The sequence below is a fragment of the Chondrus crispus genome, genomic scaffold (assembly GCF_000350225.1).
Source record: "Chondrus crispus Stackhouse genomic scaffold, scaffold_106, whole genome shotgun sequence".
In the NCBI taxonomy this organism is placed as follows: Eukaryota; Rhodophyta; class Florideophyceae; order Gigartinales; family Gigartinaceae; genus Chondrus; species Chondrus crispus.
In genome coordinates, this window is record NW_005178929.1 from 107,271 (window position 1) to 125,546 (window position 18,276).

The window sequence follows — 18,276 nt, forward strand, 5'->3', positions numbered from 1 at the left end:
ATTCGCTTGTGCTTCAGGTTTGATTTCGCGTCTTTATTCTTGTATCCGAAGGAACGGAGGCCACTGTACGTACGTATCACTGCGGTACGCATTGAAAATCCCGTTGTCGTCGCTGACTCACACCCCCGCCCGCACCGCGCCAGTCCCAGGCAGAAAGGCACACTCCCATCTTGCATTTCTTGCTTGGGTATCGGCACTCGTCGCCTTTCGTTTCTTCCTTCGCTGCGATTTTTTGGAGATTCCTTGGCGTTCCGGTGAGGCACGCCTGCACTCCAGACGACCCGCCCGAACCGTCGCCGACTTTTTATCTTCAAGCAGTGGCCTTTTTCAACCCATTTAAGGCTCTCCGGTGTGCGACGGGGCCTATCGCTACCCGTTATTTCTCCGTCGGGCGTCTTGCAGCAAGGGCTTACCGCATTTATTTGTGCTTCGCCACGCCATGGCCGCCGCCCCGTCGCCCGCCGATGTCATTCACTCCGTGCCACAGTCTCCAGGGGCCAACGCACCAAACTTGCCATCACCTGAAGTGGCCCGTTCGCGTCGATTCGTCTTTTCTCCGCGCTCTGATTTTCCGAAAACGCCACCAGCCTTCCGCCGCCTTCTCCCCACGTCGCCTCATCGTCGTTCGTCCCACGGATTTTTTGGAGGTGCAGACCGTCGCCCTGTAAGCGATATTGATGATGTCCGTGAGAGCGATGAATCCTCCATACCGCCATTTATTCCCTCACCTCCAAAGAAAAAGACTTGGCTCGAGCGCACTTGCGGTTGCTTTGGGAAAACGCCAACACCGGAGGATGAGACGGAAAGGATAAGTGCAGAGCACGCTCATTGGTTACGGTCCCTTGAACCGACGTATGAACCGAAGAGTCCGCTGCTGCCAAGCCTTCCCCCTAACACGAAGGACCGTATATGTTTGGTACTAGACTTGGATGAAACCCTTGTCCACAGTAGCTTCGACCCGTTTCCGAGCGGTTCCGATTTTTCTGTGCCGCTGGAGATGCCCGGTGACAAGCACACGGTGTACGTTAAGAAGCGGCCGTTTGTAGATGAATTTTTGGCGACATGCAGCCAGTCGTTTGAGGTGGTAGTTTTTACGGCGTCGCTGGCTTTGTATGCGAACCCGGTTATGGATGTACTTGATCCAAGCAGGCATGTTAAGCTTAGATTGTATCGCGAACATTGCGTTCTTGTCGGTGGTTGTTACGTGAAGGATATGAGAAAGCTGGGTCGCGATTTGAAACGGGTTTTCATCCTGGATAATAGTCCGTTGAGCTACGCATTGCAACCGGAGAACGCTATACCAATCAGTTCTTGGTACGATGATGAAAACGACAGAGAGTTAGAGAAGACGCTTTCTCGGCTGGAGCAAGCGAAGAATCTTAAGGACGTGAGACAGATATCAAGATAAGAAAAGGCATGCGGTTGTATGAGCAAGCTGAACGGTATTTTTGGGAAGGGAGCTGTGTTTACATTGTTTTGTTTGTGTAGTCGAGGATATATTTATGTTCGATTTCTCGGTGATCAAAATTTTGGGATTCTCTCGTACGTTACCGGTGTGATTTGACGCACCAGTCTAGAGGTTGCACAGCCTTTCTCCGTCGGAACAGCCCGACTGCATCTTGAGCGGAATGGAAACTACAAACGCCAAAATGAGTACGGTTGGCCGCTCATGATAGTTAGTATGGTAGAAATACCATTTGAGCTTCCCGGTGAGCGAACCCTGATCCTACGAGTCGTCGCCTCATGTCCGGGGTATAGCGTCGAGTTCAAGACGGAGCCGCGGAACGGCATGACCAAGTAGAAAAGAAGGTCTTATTCGACAGGGAGGATGGTCACGACCCGATATTTTGCAAGTAATCGAAGTACTGCGTGCTTTTTAGATATAAATTTAGTCTGTCGCCACGCATGCAGCGATCGTTCTCTATATGGAAGGTCACCAGGGCAAGTCTCCAAATCAGTAAGAATGTGGTGTTGTGGACTTGGTTTTGGAAGCGGCTGGAAGTAAGTCATGCTTTGTACACGGGAGAGCAAATGATGTGAGAGAAGCCGATCGCGCAAGGCGCAGTGAGTGAATTGTTTTAGAAGAAATGGCCTGACGTCAGCGCTGGGAATTGAGGACGTATGAACAAACCTTCGATTCTTTCTCCACTTTCGTCCATATGGTACAGTGTGACTTTTCCATCGTCTGCTTCTCTCTACGGTGCTCTGCAGATGGAAGGCGACTATCATTCTTTCAGAAGTTTCATGAAAGTGCGTTGGAAGTTCCAACTTGGAACCGTAGCGGGGTCGGTGCGGAAGCCATTTTGAAAGCGAAACGATACGTCCACTTGGCAGCTCTCTTGGCTATTCTCTCGTTGCCGTGTGCGCGATACGGCTTGCATCTAATCAGAGCGGCTTGCTACAGTATCGACGAGAGATTTTCTTCGACGTCTGTAATTTGCACAGCTGTGCACGTGCCATCTGTGAGGTACCAAGGGTACAGTATGATACAAAACTTTCTCGTCTGTTCTTTCTACTAGGTGTTCTTTCTATTCTTTCTATTGTACTAGGTGGCAGGCTATCACTAAACGTGTACACCTACCCTTCGAAGGGTAACTGCAGCGCAGTACGCGTAGTAGTGCGCCTTCTGGAGAGTGCTCATAGTGCCAATTAGAGGGGGGTTGCACTATACATGCGCCGTCATAAGCCCCATTCTATATGGCCAACAATCAGTCCAATCATTAATAGACAAGTACCCAACACTGATCTCCACCAGAACCTCACATCACCTCCCGTTCTGATCTTTTGGCTTCCCCTGCCTGCAACAACAACAGCATCCGATCCATCCGCGTCCCACCTTGCAAAGAGTTTGCCAAGACAACCGTGTTGAATTCCCCGAAATCATTCATCAGCTGCCATTCCCGTCTTCCCAACCGACTTTCTGCTCGTACCTTATCTTATCATTCTTCCTCCCCTCGCGAGTTGACGTGCGCAAGAAGATGGCGTTTGTACCCGCACCAGGCTTGACCGTCGGCCCCAAATCCTTCCGCGGCACCTCCATTTCCTCGGCCCGCGTCGCGCCGCGCGTGGCGTCGTTGCGAATGGCCGCCGATACTGATTCCAAGGAGCCCTCCCGCTTCACCACTGTTGGAAATTCCTTGTGGAAAGAGAATGTCTTCACAGGCGGCTTTCCGGGCGGTGAAGCCTTCTACAGGGCTTGGACTGACGACGGGATGACCAAGAACGTTCCTGACATGCCCGCCGACATGCAGTCCAACGCCAAGTTTAAGCCCGAAGTCGAGGAGAAGACGGGCTTGATAGCTAGGCTTGACGCAATGGAGTTCTTCAAGGGTGCTTTCGTAAGGTCTCCTAAACCAACCCCACCCTCCGGCGAGGACGGTGAGGAGGCACCCGAGGAAGACCCAGAGAGCGAAGCGAAGAATTCAGACGTCGCCCCGGACGAGTCATTGTATTCGGCCTACTTCCCTGCCAGCATACGGAATTTGGCACCGGAAATCACCATGGTTTACGAGAAAAGCTTTGAGAAGGACCGCGTATCTATGGCCATGACGGAAGTCACGGCCTCCGCAACTGACGTCTACTATCCGAAACAAATGAAGAACAAGGCGCCAATCATCGATATTTCGTATAATGGTAGCCTAGTGGGTGCATCGGTTTCTGTGCGCATGGGCGATATTGAGGGTCTTCCAACGATGCCATCTCCAGCAAATGTGGGAGATCCCGTTACAGCTCTTGTTCCGGGTCGGGGCGGCGGCTTAAAGCTCGAAATTTCTGTTGAGGGGGATGACTCAATCAAGATCTAACGAGAATCTGTATAGAATAGATATACCGACGACGTTAATCGAGTGCTGCGCTATACAACAGTTTTTTCTTTCCGAACCCCTCCCCTTTCGTTCGTCCGAGATACAGCCTATGCGAATCTCGGGGAAGTGCTAAAATCAATCGACATTCGTGTCACGGCATCTAGTTGTTTGCGATAATCCCAGTCAATGGTAAGAGTTAGGATCAAACTTCACAGCAGGCGCCAGTCCTGTTGCACAGTAGCTGTAGTAGTGCAAGAATTCGTTTTTCGCACCTCGCATCGCTGGACTGCTGAGGCAACTACTCGTCAGTATTTCGGGTTGGGTTTTCAGAGGATACAGCAGAATGCACACGGTTGCACAAGTCCGGTACTTAGAAAGCTGTGAAGACTTTTCATGAGTATCAAGTAGATCATTGACGTTTTAAAAAGGCAGAACTTAATTTGACTCAAGAATATCATGAATATCGCTTGCCGGCTGCGACGCATTGCCTGGGAGTGAAATAAAACTGATCCGAGCTTGCCTCACTCGAGACGGCTTTGATCAAAGCATTTTTCCAACAAGAGAGTTACTCATCGGCAGACACTTCTTCGCATGCTTCTGCCTCATTCCATCGTTGACTTGTGATGCAGCATTCCAACGCTCTCTGGACAAACTAATTCGGGCAATTCCTGAACTGCTTCCGCTGATAACAACCAAACACAGCATCTAGGTACATCACTAAATCCAATCCCCGTACCATTCATGGCCAGGCATTGATAAATGTTGACTCTAAACGCCAAATTGCTCGGTGAGTGCTGAGCAAAGGTTTCAAATGTCGTTACACACAGTCATCTGCGGGCTCTCGTGGGACAGGCGGCTCTCTCTCTCTCAGACGATGTTCGCTCTCCATCCCTCGATGGCCATATGGAGTGCTGCCTTCGTACCTCCCCCGCTTTTGCTCACGTCCATCATACGATGGTCTCATCGGTTGCGGCCTGTAACCCCTGGGGTCCCATCCCCGGTCGTCGTACCGTCCCCGTCCATCACTCTCGTGTCTTCTCCCCCCATACCCGCCGCGTCTGTCCATTCCATACGGGTCGCCGTGCTCATACCCGCCGTAGCCCCTCGACCTCTTCATCCCAGAGTATCGGTCCCTGATGCGCCGGTCAATTCCCATGTACTCACCCGGGGTCCGCGAATGCGGTGCCTTCCGCTTCGCCTTCTCAACAGCTATTCGACGCCCCTCAAATTCAAAATCTCGCAGCGCTTCGATCGCTTGCGCAGCCTCCTCCTCGTGAAGCATTTTCACAAACCCAAACCCCCGGCATTCTCTCGAATGCGGGTCACGGACCACCACCGCAGAGTCCACTTTTCCAAACTGCGTCGTCGACAGAACCATATCGCATTTCGCAACAATCGCAAGCGCATCGCATCAAGCAAAGTCAACCACAAAACGTCAGAAACCAAATCCCACATGTGCAGCCGCAACTCCACCCCCAATTCCCCTCTCTACGCCCAATGCATCCATGCATCCGTTTCTGACATTCCTGCTCCATCATTCACTCTCAAACATCTACCACCTCTCCCTCTTACAAAAATGCAAACCGTACCTTACTGAACAGAACCACCAATTGTTCCTCAATCACATGCTTTGCCACGTTTCTCACAAACAAATTCACAAGTTCACTACCACCTTGCTCATCGGATGGCCCTGAGCCGCCGTTCCTTTCTCTTTCTTTGCCACGTACTTCTTCCCCGTCAGCTTTCTCAGCATCCCTCCGCTCCTCCCCACCTTCGCGACGTCCCTCATGGTCCTCACCTCTCGCCTCATCCCGCGGCTCCTTCACCTCTCCCCGCCCCACTCCTCTCTCTTCATCCGCATTTTGCTTCTCCGTTGACGGCCCAGTCTCACGATCTTCACCAGCTTCCTTGCCGCTTTCCCGCCTCTCATCCTCATCCACCAGTGAAGATTTGTGCTCGTGCTCCACACGGTCGGTCTCCTCTGCGTCGCCGTCATATTGTGTCTCGGCACCGCGGGTTTCCTTTCGTTCCTCCTTCTGGTCTGAACGAGACTCACGATCCTCTATGACATCTCTGTCGCCCTTTGGTGAGCTCATGTTTTCCAATGACCGTGCGATATACACTTCAGCTGTTGTATGCTGGCCGCGTAAAATTTACAGCTCGCTCTCCCAGGGGTCGTTCAGTCAACACTCGTATTGCGTATTCTCGGGAAACACAAACTTTGTCCTCGTGACACCTTTCGCAGCTGTAGTTGGACGGTCTTGCTCGTCGTTGTTTCGAAGACGTTGGTCAAGGGACGAGACGGAGTGCCAAGGAATGATTTTCGGTAGGGTGCAATTGGAAAATTTTAGGTCCTGTCCTTTCCAGTGTCTATTCCTCCCCCTCCATTTGCCCCCAGGTGGCTGTATTGCTGTATTGGGTACGTGTACGTGTACTGTATTGTAGACACTATTGTACAGAGAGGCGACCCTTTCAAGGCCTGTCTCACGCTTGCATCCTGAGTTGACGACCTCTCGTCTTTTGACCGACGCAGTGTTTATGAAAGGGCATGTGTTATGCGGGTCTGGTTATTTACCAAAATGTTGTCATCGGCAACTGCCGTGCGAAATCTGGTCAAAGAGGTTGAGAGCACTTTTCAACTCTCCAGTTGTTTGAAAAGCACGGGATTTTGTTGGCGGAAAGGGTCCACCGGGACAGCGGATGTCGCCTCGTAAAACGCCGAGTCAATCACAAAGTATTGCCTTCCTACTCTACAAGAATGCCTGCGGGCAGATATGCCTCTCGATCCAAACGGCCTGCTATATTTATCACTGGTTGATTCTCATGAACTAACGAGGACGCCTACATTGGCCAGCCTTTCTTGAGATATCGTGCACTGGTTAATCGTGAAACATGCTGGACTTCGTTGAAGAGTGAATGGCGATCATAGGTCGCTATCTCGCACACGATTGTGTTCGCCAGGGCTGGAGTAAGACGCACAATGCTATTGTCTCAATGATGTCAGGTACGAATGAGACAAGTATGTACGGCGATCTTCGATCTTGTCTAACGATGATCTGCTTGGGTGTCGGCATCATCATCGCTGCTTGCGACATATGGAACCCAATGATGTCGACGGCAATGCGCGTGCTCACTTCGAGGCTCCGCATTCAGCCTGCAGAGGACCGATGCATAAAGTGAATACGAATGCGCGAACATAAAAATGTGAGAGAAAATTGTTAGTCGTGAATGGGGCGATCGCGGGTGCTACTACCGTTGCTGGCAATAGATCTGAGATCTTCCCGTCGTAATAGCAGGCTTAGAAATCAGTCTATGCTTATCACGGGCGATAGAACAGACATCTGATCGCGAAGATACACAAGGATGACATCCCCGCCAATTTGACACTTAACAAGCATCGAGGAGCGAGAATGTCGATTAGGGGAGGTTGCAAAGCAACAGAAAAAATTGAAAAAGTCGATCACTTAATGTTCCCAAGCCCAGTCTCCTTTAGTAAAAAGCGAAAAGAGAATTTCATGACAAGGAGAACGCGATCTGTGGGGGGAGGGGGGGGGATGATGTCGCAGGCGACCGGGAGACTTTATACGGAAGCACGGAAGTGAAACCCGAGGCCGTCACGAGGGATCCCCGAAAATTTTTCTATCAAAAGTGAATATGAGATTGCTGCAAGGACTGTACAGCACAAGCGACGCGCACCGGGGCGCACGGCCGAAACTATGGATCAGCATCAGATCAGAATGGGTTTCAAATATAACGTAAAAAATGTATTGTCTTGTCTTGCCGAGCCGAATGGGGTTACTCACAGAATGAGACGACACGTGTACAGGCTGCATGCGCACCACGTGTCCACTCTTGGATGCGATACGGTGCCAGAATTCTCGACCCACTCGCATGTTCATCGGCGGTGTGAATCCGGGCGGACATCTCACAGATATCAATCCGCGTAATTAGTTCCTTCAATTCCTCAATCCGCTTTCCTTCTTTCAGGGCGAACCCAAAGGCAATCCTTAGTGGAAGTTTGCGAGCTCAGCAAAAATGTACCTCATGAAGACGGAAGACGGGACCTATACGCTGAAGAAGGTCAGCCCAGATGGCAAACCGACAAAGTCTGCCCACCCATGTACGCCTCAATGTTCTATGCTCTTGTGGGACCTTCTTCGCACATGCAAGCTCTAACAGGCTTAATCCTTTCCTCAACGCTTTTTCTTCTCTCGAAACAGGTCGCTTCTCCCCAGATGACCAGTACAGCCGGCACCGTGTGATTACCAAGAAGAGGTTTGGTAGGTGATTGCCATCTCACGACATTTGATGAGTAGCTCCATGTGGTAATTGTCAAATTATGTCTCCTGGAACCTTATTCGCAGCGGCCCTTGTCACGTCTGTGCATATTTTCGTACTGACCTTAGTCCCGCTCAATGATGCCTATTTTGCTACATATACAGGTCTTTTGCCGACCCAGAGGAAGACCAGCTCTGAGAAGTAACGTACCGCAGTAGTTTCGCCGTATGGTTCGCGGGCGGAGCGATGCGGAGTTTAGAAGTCTCGGCAAGTAGTCGGTTGTCCTTGTACCTGTGAATATGTCCGCTATTTGCTCATTGTAAACACTGTCCCGAGAATTTCGAGGAGCGCCATTGCTGCTCCTGTTCCTCATTCTGCGCTTGTTCAGAAATAGCTCGAATCTTGCTACATGCTGCACTGGAGAGAGTGCCCTCTCTCGTCAAAAGTACACACTTCGGTTTTAAGAGAGGTGAAAACGGAGTCGTGGCTTTGCGCAGACATCCTTCAGAAAGCATGGCTCCATTATCGACTACATCGTACCGCATGCTCTGTCAGCTGCCACACGCTCTATCTATTGTAGAAATGCACTTTTCCGTCCCGTGATACTTACTATGTATTTAAGCGGAAGCGTAGTGCCCGCCGGAATTACTGGTTGTGCATACGCCTATGCACTACCAAACTTTTATACACAACGCTACGATAAGAGTAGTAGCAGGAACTTCTCACTCAGCTATCCCATACCCGCAAGCGCAAACAACAATGCAACAATACACTGCATTATCCCAACTCTATTACACAACGGAAATCAGACCACACCGTCCCACATCTAGTTCTGAGCACCAGCTTCCGTCCGCTTCTCCTTCAGATTTGCGATAGCTGCCTTGATGGCATCTTCAGCGAGCATGGAGCAGTGCAATTTAACAGGAGGTAGACTCAATTCCTTTGCGATATCACTGTTCTTGATCTTCCTAGCGTCATCTACGTTCATGCCCTTCACCCATTCGGTTGCTAACGACGACGACGCAATGGCAGATCCGCAGCCAAACGTTTTGAAAGCAGTCTCCACAATTTCCCCGTCGTTATTCACTCGGATTTGAAGTTTCATTACGTCACCGCATGCAGGGGCTCCGACGAGACCTGTGCCCACGTTCTTGTCGTTCTTGTCCATACTTCCGACATTTCTGTGAAACAAGGTGACAATAAATTTCACAGATTAGTTTTCTTCGAGTTGGCAGAGTCGCAATAGAAATTAAATGAAGTCGGGTGATACACATACCTTGGATTCTCGTAGTGGTCAATTACCTTGTCGTGGTAGGCCCGAGCGGCACTGGCGTACGACGGGCGCACGGCATGTCGTGCTTTGGTGACCGCTGCAACGCTGAGCCTCTGCATTTCAGATGATACACGAATTCACAGTCTCCTTTCTCAACGAAAAAAATGGAAGCACGGTTGTTTAGACAAGCCGATGTCGAGAAATTCTGGTTCATCTGTAGCTACATTAGTAGGAGATAGCTCCATGCTCTACTGTAACCGAGGTATCATACCGGAACGAAGAAAAAATTTGATGACTTCTTGAGTCTCGCCGTAAACTATTATTTTCTGTTTACTTTTCGGTGGACAGTATGACAGCCCCATGGAGAAAAATTTGTGGTTCTCAGCCGCCTAGAACAAGGCCAATGTGTGTGGGGGCATTCGCAGAGAAAATTTAAGACGTGTGAATGGACAGGCTGCCGCAATGGTCAATATGCCCTGAGGCCGTGAAGACATGTCGTAACAGTGCCATTTTGGGTTAGACCTCGCGTGTTAGATAAGGAACATGTTACAAGCTTTTGAACCTGGTTAGATCTCGCAAAGAACACTGGATCATGATCCCAGCATGCTCTCGTGGTCATCCCCATAATTCCCCGACTGCTCCTGCAGCTAAGTAACGTTTGGAGTCCTTTATAACTTTTTTGCACACAAGGGGCTCAGTGAAGGTTGCCCCTCAGGTCAGATATTCCTCACTCGTTCCTCACTCTGTTGCAGTCACTCTTTCACAATTTTCAATATTCTTCAGTCAGAAGCAGCATTACAAATGATGAATTGCTTCTTCTTCCCGCTGAGTTGTGCAACCGAAATGCTTTGCAGTTGTAGCCCAATCTTTAACACCGGGTTGATCGCCGCATTAGGAAGCTTTACCCATAGAGAAGTTCTATCTAGTCTCTCTAGAGGGGACACAAAGCCTGACACAAGGCCCGCTTTTTAAGAGTCGTTTTTTTTGCATCTTAGTTAAAATTGTGCTACAACGAAAAGATCCCCTGCTTTGTTCAATGAGCTCCAATCTATGGCTAGATAGAGTTTGCTACTGTGTAACAAACTTTCCTCTTAAGCAGGTCCCGATCTTCCATATCTAGAAGAAGGCCTTCATGGCTATGCCGCACAAAACGGCATCAAGGTTCTAGGTTGGTACGTGCGAAGAACGGTCAAGAAATATATCGCACATTTCCAGCTCAATCACAGTCCTTTTTTAATCTCACGCAGACCTCAACCTAGCTTTTTGAAAAAGGAAAGGTCTCCTAGCGAGTCTTTAGGCTCGTTACAGATGCTGAAGCACCATCTTAAGGAGATTTGTTTTTGCTTTTCATTGATAAAACTGTTCGGCATCACTAATAACGACGGTTGCAATCACACTGAAATCGACGAAAGAAACCTTTACCGCACAAAAGTGCACGAACGGCTCCAACAAGAATTTAAATCAGCTCAGTTCTACGCAGTCGCTGCTCTGTCTATTACAAGCAACATAAATACAGAGATAAGCCAAAACAATCTGCACCACCATGGACTGGTACCTTAACTCATTTCTATGGTAGTCTAGGATTCACGCGCTTTAACGACGAGAGATCGCGTAGCCACGGTCCCCTGACAACCACTAGAAAACTTTCGAAGACTACAGGAATTGTTGCGCTCCTTGTTTGAGGGTGTTTCGGACATGATTGCGAAAATCTCGAGCGGCTTCAATATTATACATTTCAAAGGAAGTGTGGAGTCAGAGTTCTATAATTGTTAGAAATACTGCCTTGAGGCCAGGACAGGAATTTACAAGTATTCAATCAAGCGTCAAGGATATGCACCCTCAACTTTTTCTCTACCTGGCATCTGCTGCTCTGAACGCTGGTTTCACCAAATGACCTAGGGAAGCCGGACAACTAACATGGCCGCCAGCTTCTACGCGTACGTCGCCTCGATCAATCTTCGACGTAAACCAAATCGCAGTCCAAGGCTCACGGGTCGACCGCTTTTACGAATCCACCTTATTTTTTAACGGGTTTATCAGAACAGATAGATAGTTATCCGGAAATGCAATTGGAGATAAGTCGTTCATGGTTTTCAGGCAATCTTATCATTGAGGGAGGACAGTGAGGTCGCTTCTTGAGACGTGCATAAGCAGCTGTGAAACATATGCTCGCATTGAACCGATAACTTGCCCGTATGGCGATGTCACCTTGTGCTATCTTGATGCACCGCAAAATTAGGTCAATGAATAGGAACCGTATTGTTATGAAATGAAGAAAAGGCAAGGAAAAGGAGCATGATTGTCCTGAAGCCAAAGATGCAGCACAAATCTAATAACGCACAGCAGCGGCTGATGAGCATCACGATAAATAGCCAAACCTGCACAGTACATGCCCCTTCACCTACGACTCTCCAGTCGAGCGCCGAGAGGTCGCGAACTGGAGCGAGTCTTTCACACTCCGGAGTGGAAAAGAGTTCTTGAAAGGGTCGGAACTACCATACAGTACACGTATACATACGGAACAGAGTACCGTACAGCAAAACCCCATCCTGGGGGCAGGCAGAGGGGGAGCAATGGGAAGTTGAACAGACAGGACCAGAATTTTTCAAATTTGCACCCTACCGAAATTCTACCTCGCTATCACAACTTGACTCATCACTTCAACAGTGCCTACAAAGCGCCGACGAGCAAGACCGTCCAACTACAGTTGCACAAGGTGTCACGAGGACAAAGTTTGCGTTTCCCGAGAATACGCAATACGAGTGTTGACTGAACGACCCCTGGGAGAGCGAGCTGTAAATTTTGCGCGGTCAGCATACCACAGCTGAAGTGTATATCGCACGGTCATTGGAAAACATGAGCTCACCAAAGGACGACAGAGATGTCATGGAGGATCGTGAGTCTCGTTCAGACCAGAAGGAGGAACGAAAGGAAACCCGCGGTGCCGAGACACAATATGACGGCGACGCAGAGGAGACCGACCGTGTGGAGCACGAGCACAAACCTTCACTGGGGGATGAGGATGAGAGGCGGGAAAGCGGCAAGGAAGCTGGTGAAGATCGTGAGACTGGGCCGTCAACGGAGAAGCAAAATGCGGATGAAGAGAGAGGAGTGGGGCGGGGAGAGGTGAAGGAGCCGCGGGATGAGGCGAGAGGTGAGGACCATGAGGGACGTCGCGAAGGTGGGGAGGAGCGGAGGGATGCTGAGAAAGCTGACGGGGAAGAAGTACGTGGCAAAGAAAGAGAAAGGAACGGCGGCTCAGGGCCATCCGATGAGCAAGGTGGTAGTGAACTTGTGAATTTGTTTGTGAGAAACGTGGCAAAGCATGTGATTGAGGAACAATTGGTGGTTCTGTTCAGTAAGGTACGGTTTGCATTTTTGTAAGAGGGAGAGGTGGTAGATGTTTGAGAGTGAATGATGGAGCAGGAATGTCAGAAACGGATGCATGGATGCATTGGGCGTAGAGAGGGGAATTGGGGGTGGAGTTGCGGCTGCACATGTGGGATTTGGTTTCTGACGTTTTGTGGTTGACTTTGCTTGATGCGATGCGCTTGCGATTGTTGCGAAATGCGATATGGTTCTGTCGACGACGCAGTTTGGAAAAGTGGACTCTGCGGTGGTGGTCCGTGACCCGCATTCGAGAGAATGCCGGGGGTTTGGGTTTGTGAAAATGCTTCACGAGGAGGAGGCTGCGCAAGCGATCGAAGCGCTGCGAGATTTTGAATTTGAGGGGCGTCGAATAGCTGTTGAGAAGGCGAAGCGGAAGGCACCGCATTCGCGGACCCCGGGTGAGTACATGGGAATTGACCGGCGCATCAGGGACCGATACTCTGGGATGAAGAGGTCGAGGGACTACGGCGGGTATGAGCACGGCGACCCGTATGGAATGGACAGACGCGGCGGGTATGGGGGGAGAAGACACGAAAGTGATGGACGGGGACGGTACGACGACCGGGGATGGGACCCCAGGGGTTACAGGCCGCAACCGATGAGACCATCGTATGATGGACGTGAGCAAAAGCGGGGGAGGTACGAGGGTGGTGGCGGATATGGCTCTAGGGCGGATGCAGGGGAGCAGCGGTTCAGGGAGAGGGAGGCACCAGTGCCCCGAGAGCCCGCTGATGATTTTGTATGACCGTATAATGTGAGGTTTGGGCTCTTGGCGTGTTTGCTCGGGCGAATATTGCTGCAAAAAGAAGCTTGTTGCGTGTTTTTTGCGCAGGCGCTTTGAAAATGGTTGACGACGCGTGAGGTAGCAGTTGGGGGAAGAGGATCGCATTCGCTAAGGAATATTTGAAAAGTGAAACAGGAGTTTGTCGTTTTTTGAATGAGGCTTATTGGGTATCACATGCAAGCCTGTGGGAAAGTATGGGGTAGTTTGGAATGTGCGAGGAAGAGTTGTGTACATACGGTATTCTTTGTTTTGAATGTGGGGAGAAGGAATAAAAGTGACATGAATTGTCAGATAGAGCGAGGAGTGATGATGGCATGGCTCTTGGTTGTTTGCAAAGGCGCGAAGGTGACAGACGATTCCCTTGGGAAGGGGACCACCATTATCATGGGGGAGGGTGAAGGGAGATGTCATGGAACGCGGATTCCATTTTCCACTGTGCTGTTCTCGACAGGATCGTACGCGAGCTGTCGAAACCCTCCCTTTATTAGCAAATTACAGGGCCCGTTTACGACAGTAGCTCCAGCGGAGGTCAGAACAACCAATGGAGAGGGCGAGTGCTTATGTAACCACTCCCCTCATGATGATGCGTGCCCACACTATCCAAGGGCTTCTAGCAATTCCCCTTCCTCTGCCTCCTCGCGCGCTCCATCTCATGGCTGTCGCCCCTTCCCACCTTCACCTTGACCGTCAAGTCTCTCGCTGAGCTCCTCTTTGACAACAATCCCATCTCCTGCCCCTCCCTCTCTCCCGAGGAGGCCGCTGTCTTCCTCTCCTCGTCCATCTCCCGCTAACGACGCTCCCGCCCTGGGCCCTCGCATGAACGTGAGCGGACAGGGATATGGGAGTCGCAGCTTCGCGAGCCGATGAGTTTGCCCCCACTCAAGAATCCACCGATGGCGACCTTCCTGAATCTTCCGCTTCTTTATCCAACGATGATCGCAACGGAAGCAGTCTCGCCAACATTACCATCACCGAGTTCATTTGGAGCTTTGGGGGGAGCTCCGTTTACGTTACAGGCGCTTGGGACGATTGGAGGGTAAAAGCAGCGCTCTCCAGAACTTCCCCCACCGATTTCACAGCAGTCTTGGCTCTTCCTGTCGGCACTTTCCAATACAAGTTTATCGTCGATGGAAACTGGAAGTAAGTCGCCACAACCCATGCGGATCTTCGCCATTTTTTTTTACAAATACTCGTTCCCTTCCACATGCGCTGCCGCCTGCACACAATGACACGATCCCCTTCACAAAATCATCTCATCGCTCACCAAAATCTCTTTCTACTCGGTCTTTGTGACGATCCCTCAACCCTGCACAAAACAGACATAGTCCGGCTCTCCCCACAGAACGGGACCAGCACGGCAACCTCAACAACATAGTCGTAGTGAAAGCAAATGTCCCCGAGTACGACTCCAACGTCCAAATCTACCCGCAAGATGTCCCCAATTCTCCCGTCGAATCGTACGATTTCTCTATACTTCCGCAAGAGGATCACACCACTGAACCCCCTACCCTGCCACGGTTACTCGCGAGTGCCCCCCTCGATGCCATGACAGACGAACCACGACACGGTGCAGATTTCGTTCGATTCAACCACATGTTCTCGACCAACTCGGACATCCCGTATGGAACGCACGAAATCTCAACCTTGGCTTCTGAGACTAGATATAAGAACAAGATTATCACCACAATTTTGATCGCTTCTACAAACAAGGCTCAAGATCGACTCTCTGTTCCTGTGCAAGGCTATAGACAGACAAGGACCCATCCCGTTCCGATTACACATCAATCTATGGGTGAGTCGCAGTCTTTGATTTTGGATGCCCTGAATAATGTCTGAGAAGTAGATCCCCCCGTTGTTGGATTCCTTGCCCAGAGCAGCTGATGTGCAAACCATACAACAGATAACAAACAACTTCTTCGCTCAACCAGATGTAATTAAAGTGTAAAGGCTCTTCTAAATTTCACAAGTCCAGTTTATTCGACATATTCGTTTTTATGTTGCCCCCGCCCTACGGATAGCGTTCATGCCGGGAAGAATCTTCAAGTTCAATTTGTTCTCTATTGTCTTCAACTAGAACTGTATCACGCGTCAATGTGTCTTCAGAAAGTTGTCTATCCCGTCGCGACAAAGCGAGAACAGCTAGAGAAGGCAATATAAACCAGAATCCGAAAAACGTCACCCTCCCCTTCCCACCACGAGTCTTCCACGTGACTGGTCCAAAGATTCCCCAAGGCATGGTTGTCACCGCTTTGCAGATGACAAACAGCCTCAAGAACCTTCGCACGAAACAATGCCACCTCCCGATTTTGGCCCCACCAGATGCACTGTGCCCCAGGATCTCGTTGCCGACCGGATCGAGAATTCACGGTGATACGCAGCCCCTTGATGCTTAGCCTCGAGCGTAGCGAGGACTGCAGCGTGACTGTAGGCGTAGGCGCTGAGCGGATAGAGACGCTTCAAAATAAGTGCAAGGATTTTCACAAATCTGTTCAAAAAAAACAGGTGGAGCCGAACTGGTGCCTTGACCTTGGGGTAAAGGCGTTTTCGAGAGATGGTAATTTTTGTCTGGCACTACGGGAAGGGGTCATCGATGTGAGACAGATTGACTCACTAAAGATGGTTTCGGCTGAAGGCAACTGGGTCGTCCTGGCGGATCTGAATCACGACGTTCGTTGATGAATAAAAACATAGAAACCGGTTTGTCTTGCGTTCAATTTCTTTGAGAGACTCTGCCCTCTTGTCCCATGATAGAAAGAGTCTTGGTAGATGGTGGTTGCAAGACTCAGTGAGCACAGTTTCGTTGATGTTTGAACGGAGTAAGTAATGCGACCATAATGCCTATGGATAGGTAAATCGTGTTGCGACTGCCGCAACTTAAAGAGTGCCCCCCCACCATTTTCTGGCTCGTGTCTAGATCTCATTTAACTTCATGCGGGGCCAGTTTTAACGGGGTAGATTGCACTTAAAGAGAAATCATTAAAGATGAAAACGTTATAGAGTTGTGCTTGTCTCTTCCTACGGCGAAGGGATAGAGTTAGGTGTTAGTTGAGTGTTCTTCTCATCCATTTATGTGTGACAAAGCAGCGATCTACGGCTCAAAGAGACGACCTCATGACTAAAACGAAGGCTTCAAAGTTCCGAAAATGGTGGAATCGCACCACGGCACAACTTGGAAAACTGCATGTTGCCGAGGGTGGGGTGCATGATTAGTGCTTTGCTTAGTAGTGCTCCTCTCTCATCAATGCCGTCTCTGATGGACATTTACAGTAGGATGTAAGGTTGGAACATCACTGCTAGCTACACTGTAGCTAGGACACCGCCCTGCCTTTAAATAAAGCTGTAATCCATTTCGATGGGCAAACATGGCACGTGTCGTATCCTGCCTAGTCAGGGCGTCATTTCGTACAGTAACGTGGCACTGCACTCTGGGTTCAGGAGCTTGCGCTTCTGAACCACTGAGATGCAACCCATGTTTCCTCAGTGGGCATTCTTTCTGTGGGAGAACGGGAACGATGAGGTTAGTAGTAGCCGCGCTCCTCGCGCGCAGCGGCGGGGGAAAGGACTCGCGAGAGTGAGGGGGACGGGGATACTTCGGACGGAGAGTTTCGCGACTTTTCGCAGGCCCTGTAAGAGGGTAGCAAGTTACCCCCGAGGGTCGGTCGGGATACCGCCCTCGGACTTTTATCTCGCCGGATTTCCAGCCGGCGCGTCGCGCGGATAATTTCCCTTTTTTCCCAGATTTAGGGCTAAACAAATAAACTTCAATTTCTATATTCCCAAACACCCCCTGTTGGCCCTAAAATTAGGGCACGCAGCGCCGGCTGATCCGCCGTCGGCGCCAACCCTATATGATCTGAGGCCGCGCCGTCGCCGCTCGACTTCCGATCCATTGTCCTGGCGAAGCAGCCTTCCGGATTTGCCTAGGATAAGAGCGCTCGCTTGTCGAGTTATTCCCCTTCTCTCGCGGAGCCCTTTCGGACCCCCAAATCCAGCGCGGACCAACAGCTTCCGGGAGCCACCGCCTGTGCGCCACCGCAAGTCCTCGCCATACAACAGTTCCGCGTCCGTGTCCGCTCGATCTCGCGCACTGCATCGCTGCTCCGCCGCTCGACGTTTCGCACCGCTTCACCGCTCTGCCGGTTGACCTCGCGCATTGCATCACCGCTCCGCTTCTTCATCATCACTCCCGCGCGCCGTTGCTTCCCCACCTTCCAGCTTCCACCAACGACGGGTCACTTCCTCCGCGAGTCAGCGTGCGACCTCCTGGAACCTACAGAGAGCCGGCAGGCCAAGGATCGGGGGTCGTGCACTCTCTCGCGTGATGGTTGGCCTGTCGCTCGTGGAGGGTGAGGGGAAGCTCGCGGTCGAGGCCATGGCTTGGCTCGGGGGGAAATGGAAGTACAGTGAGGCCCTTGTAGTGGCCTGGGGCACGGAGCTGACCTTCAGTCGAGAACGATTCGTCCAGAAGCTGAGCATCGGGACAAGAACTTCGGAGGTTTTTCTGGACTGGTTGTCGAAAAGGAAGGGAAGGAAGGTCGAGGTTGTGACCTTGGCGAGGTGGGGCTTGCTTAACGCAATAGGCGCTTCGGAGCACGAGCAGCGCCGTTGGGAGGTTCGAAGGGTGGTATTGGCCTCGGGTAGTACGCACGGCTTCCGTGCGGGTCAGTACTACGCATCGCATCGAAGCGTTGGCGGGCGGAAGACCTTCTAGAGGGTGGACTTTCATACTTTCGAGGCGAATGCGGTGT

The 18,276-nt window shown here is 50.7% G+C and overlaps 8 protein-coding genes; 6 read left to right on the forward strand and 2 right to left on the reverse strand.

The window, feature by feature from the left end:
• Positions 1-340, forward strand: part of CHC_T00001623001 (hypothetical protein) — a 513-nt gene extending 173 nt beyond the window's left edge. Inside the window, exon 1 of the mRNA XM_005712498.1 lies at positions 1-340. This exon is cut by the window's left edge and continues 173 nt beyond it. Within this exon, the coding sequence (XP_005712555.1) occupies positions 1-340 (340 nt within the window).
• A 99-nt stretch (positions 341-439) lies between these two features.
• CHC_T00001624001 (hypothetical protein) lies at positions 440-1,899 on the forward strand. XM_005712499.1 is given in 2 exon segments: positions 440-1,408; positions 1,409-1,899. The coding sequence occupies 1 exon segment, from the start codon at positions 440-442 to the stop codon at positions 1,406-1,408; it is 969 nt and encodes a 322-aa protein (XP_005712556.1). The 3' UTR covers positions 1,409-1,899.
• A 2,090-nt stretch (positions 1,900-3,989) lies between these two features.
• CHC_T00001625001 (hypothetical protein) lies at positions 3,990-4,187 on the forward strand. Its single transcript, XM_005712500.1, has one exon. It carries the CDS (start codon positions 3,990-3,992, stop codon positions 4,185-4,187), a length of 198 nt encoding a protein of 65 aa, XP_005712557.1.
• Positions 4,188-4,620: 433 nt separating this feature from the next.
• On the reverse strand, positions 4,621-5,899 carry CHC_T00010032001 (transformer-SR ribonucleoprotein, putative). Its single transcript, XM_005712501.1, has 2 exons — positions 5,393-5,899; positions 4,621-5,160 (listed from the first exon to the last, which is right to left on the reverse strand). Exons 1-2 carry the CDS (start codon positions 5,897-5,899, stop codon positions 4,621-4,623), a joined length of 1,047 nt encoding a protein of 348 aa, XP_005712558.1.
• A 1,721-nt stretch (positions 5,900-7,620) lies between these two features.
• On the forward strand, positions 7,621-8,501 carry CHC_T00009524001 (box H/ACA snoRNP component Nop10p). XM_005712502.1 is given in 5 exon segments: positions 7,621-7,838; positions 7,839-7,923; positions 8,024-8,083; positions 8,246-8,286; positions 8,287-8,501. 3 exon segments carry the CDS (start codon positions 7,839-7,841, stop codon positions 8,284-8,286), a joined length of 186 nt encoding a protein of 61 aa, XP_005712559.1. The 5' UTR covers positions 7,621-7,838; the 3' UTR covers positions 8,287-8,501.
• Positions 8,502-8,669: 168 nt separating this feature from the next.
• CHC_T00009307001 (similar to nifU-like iron-sulfur cluster protein Isu1) lies at positions 8,670-9,520 on the reverse strand. XM_005712503.1 is given in 4 exon segments: positions 8,670-8,907; positions 8,908-9,262; positions 9,358-9,473; positions 9,474-9,520. 2 exon segments carry the CDS (start codon positions 9,471-9,473, stop codon positions 8,908-8,910), a joined length of 471 nt encoding a protein of 156 aa, XP_005712560.1. The 5' UTR covers positions 9,474-9,520; the 3' UTR covers positions 8,670-8,907.
• A 2,690-nt stretch (positions 9,521-12,210) lies between these two features.
• Positions 12,211-13,489, forward strand: CHC_T00010323001 (transformer-SR ribonucleoprotein, putative). Its single transcript, XM_005712504.1, has 2 exons — positions 12,211-12,717; positions 12,950-13,489. The coding sequence occupies exons 1-2, from the start codon at positions 12,211-12,213 to the stop codon at positions 13,487-13,489; spliced, it is 1,047 nt and encodes a 348-aa protein (XP_005712561.1).
• A 758-nt stretch (positions 13,490-14,247) lies between these two features.
• Positions 14,248-16,204, forward strand: CHC_T00001628001 (hypothetical protein). XM_005712505.1 is given in 5 exon segments: positions 14,248-14,366; positions 14,367-14,668; positions 14,848-15,358; positions 15,476-15,646; positions 15,848-16,204. The coding sequence occupies 4 exon segments, from the start codon at positions 14,367-14,369 to the stop codon at positions 16,202-16,204; spliced, it is 1,341 nt and encodes a 446-aa protein (XP_005712562.1). The 5' UTR covers positions 14,248-14,366.
• The last annotated feature ends 2,072 nt before the right edge of the window (positions 16,205-18,276 follow it).

Excerpts from the sequence above, each read along its gene's own strand:
- CHC_T00001624001 (XM_005712499.1), top strand. The coding sequence starts at position 440 with ATGGCCGCCGCCCCGTCGCCCGCCGATGTCATTCACTCCGTGCCACAG.
- CHC_T00001625001 (XM_005712500.1), top strand. The coding sequence starts at position 3,990 with ATGGTAAGAGTTAGGATCAAACTTCACAGCAGGCGCCAGTCCTGTTGC.
- CHC_T00010032001 (XM_005712501.1), bottom strand. The coding sequence starts at position 5,899 with ATGAGCTCACCAAAGGGCGACAGAGATGTCATAGAGGATCGTGAGTCT. Across the intron at positions 5,161-5,392 it reads TGGTGGTTCTGTTCAGTAAG|TTTGGAAAAGTGGACTCTGC; the intron begins GTACGGTTTGCA and ends TCGACGACGCAG.
- CHC_T00009524001 (XM_005712502.1), top strand. The coding sequence starts at position 7,839 with ATGTACCTCATGAAGACGGAAGACGGGACCTATACGCTGAAGAAGGTC. Across the intron at positions 7,924-8,023 it reads GACAAAGTCTGCCCACCCAT|GTCGCTTCTCCCCAGATGAC; the intron begins GTACGCCTCAAT and ends CTCTCGAAACAG. Across the intron at positions 8,084-8,245 it reads GATTACCAAGAAGAGGTTTG|GTCTTTTGCCGACCCAGAGG; the intron begins GTAGGTGATTGC and ends CTACATATACAG.
- CHC_T00009307001 (XM_005712503.1), bottom strand. The coding sequence starts at position 9,473 with ATGCAGAGGCTCAGCGTTGCAGCGGTCACCAAAGCACGACATGCCGTG. Across the intron at positions 9,263-9,357 it reads GACCACTACGAGAATCCAAG|AAATGTCGGAAGTATGGACA; the intron begins GTATGTGTATCA and ends CTTGTTTCACAG.
- CHC_T00010323001 (XM_005712504.1), top strand. The coding sequence starts at position 12,211 with ATGAGCTCACCAAAGGACGACAGAGATGTCATGGAGGATCGTGAGTCT. Across the intron at positions 12,718-12,949 it reads TGGTGGTTCTGTTCAGTAAG|TTTGGAAAAGTGGACTCTGC; the intron begins GTACGGTTTGCA and ends TCGACGACGCAG.
- CHC_T00001628001 (XM_005712505.1), top strand. The coding sequence starts at position 14,367 with ATGGGAGTCGCAGCTTCGCGAGCCGATGAGTTTGCCCCCACTCAAGAA. Across the intron at positions 14,669-14,847 it reads ATCGTCGATGGAAACTGGAA|ACATAGTCCGGCTCTCCCCA; the intron begins GTAAGTCGCCAC and ends TGCACAAAACAG. Across the intron at positions 15,359-15,475 it reads TTTTGGATGCCCTGAATAAT|GCTCTTCTAAATTTCACAAG; the intron begins GTCTGAGAAGTA and ends TAAAGTGTAAAG.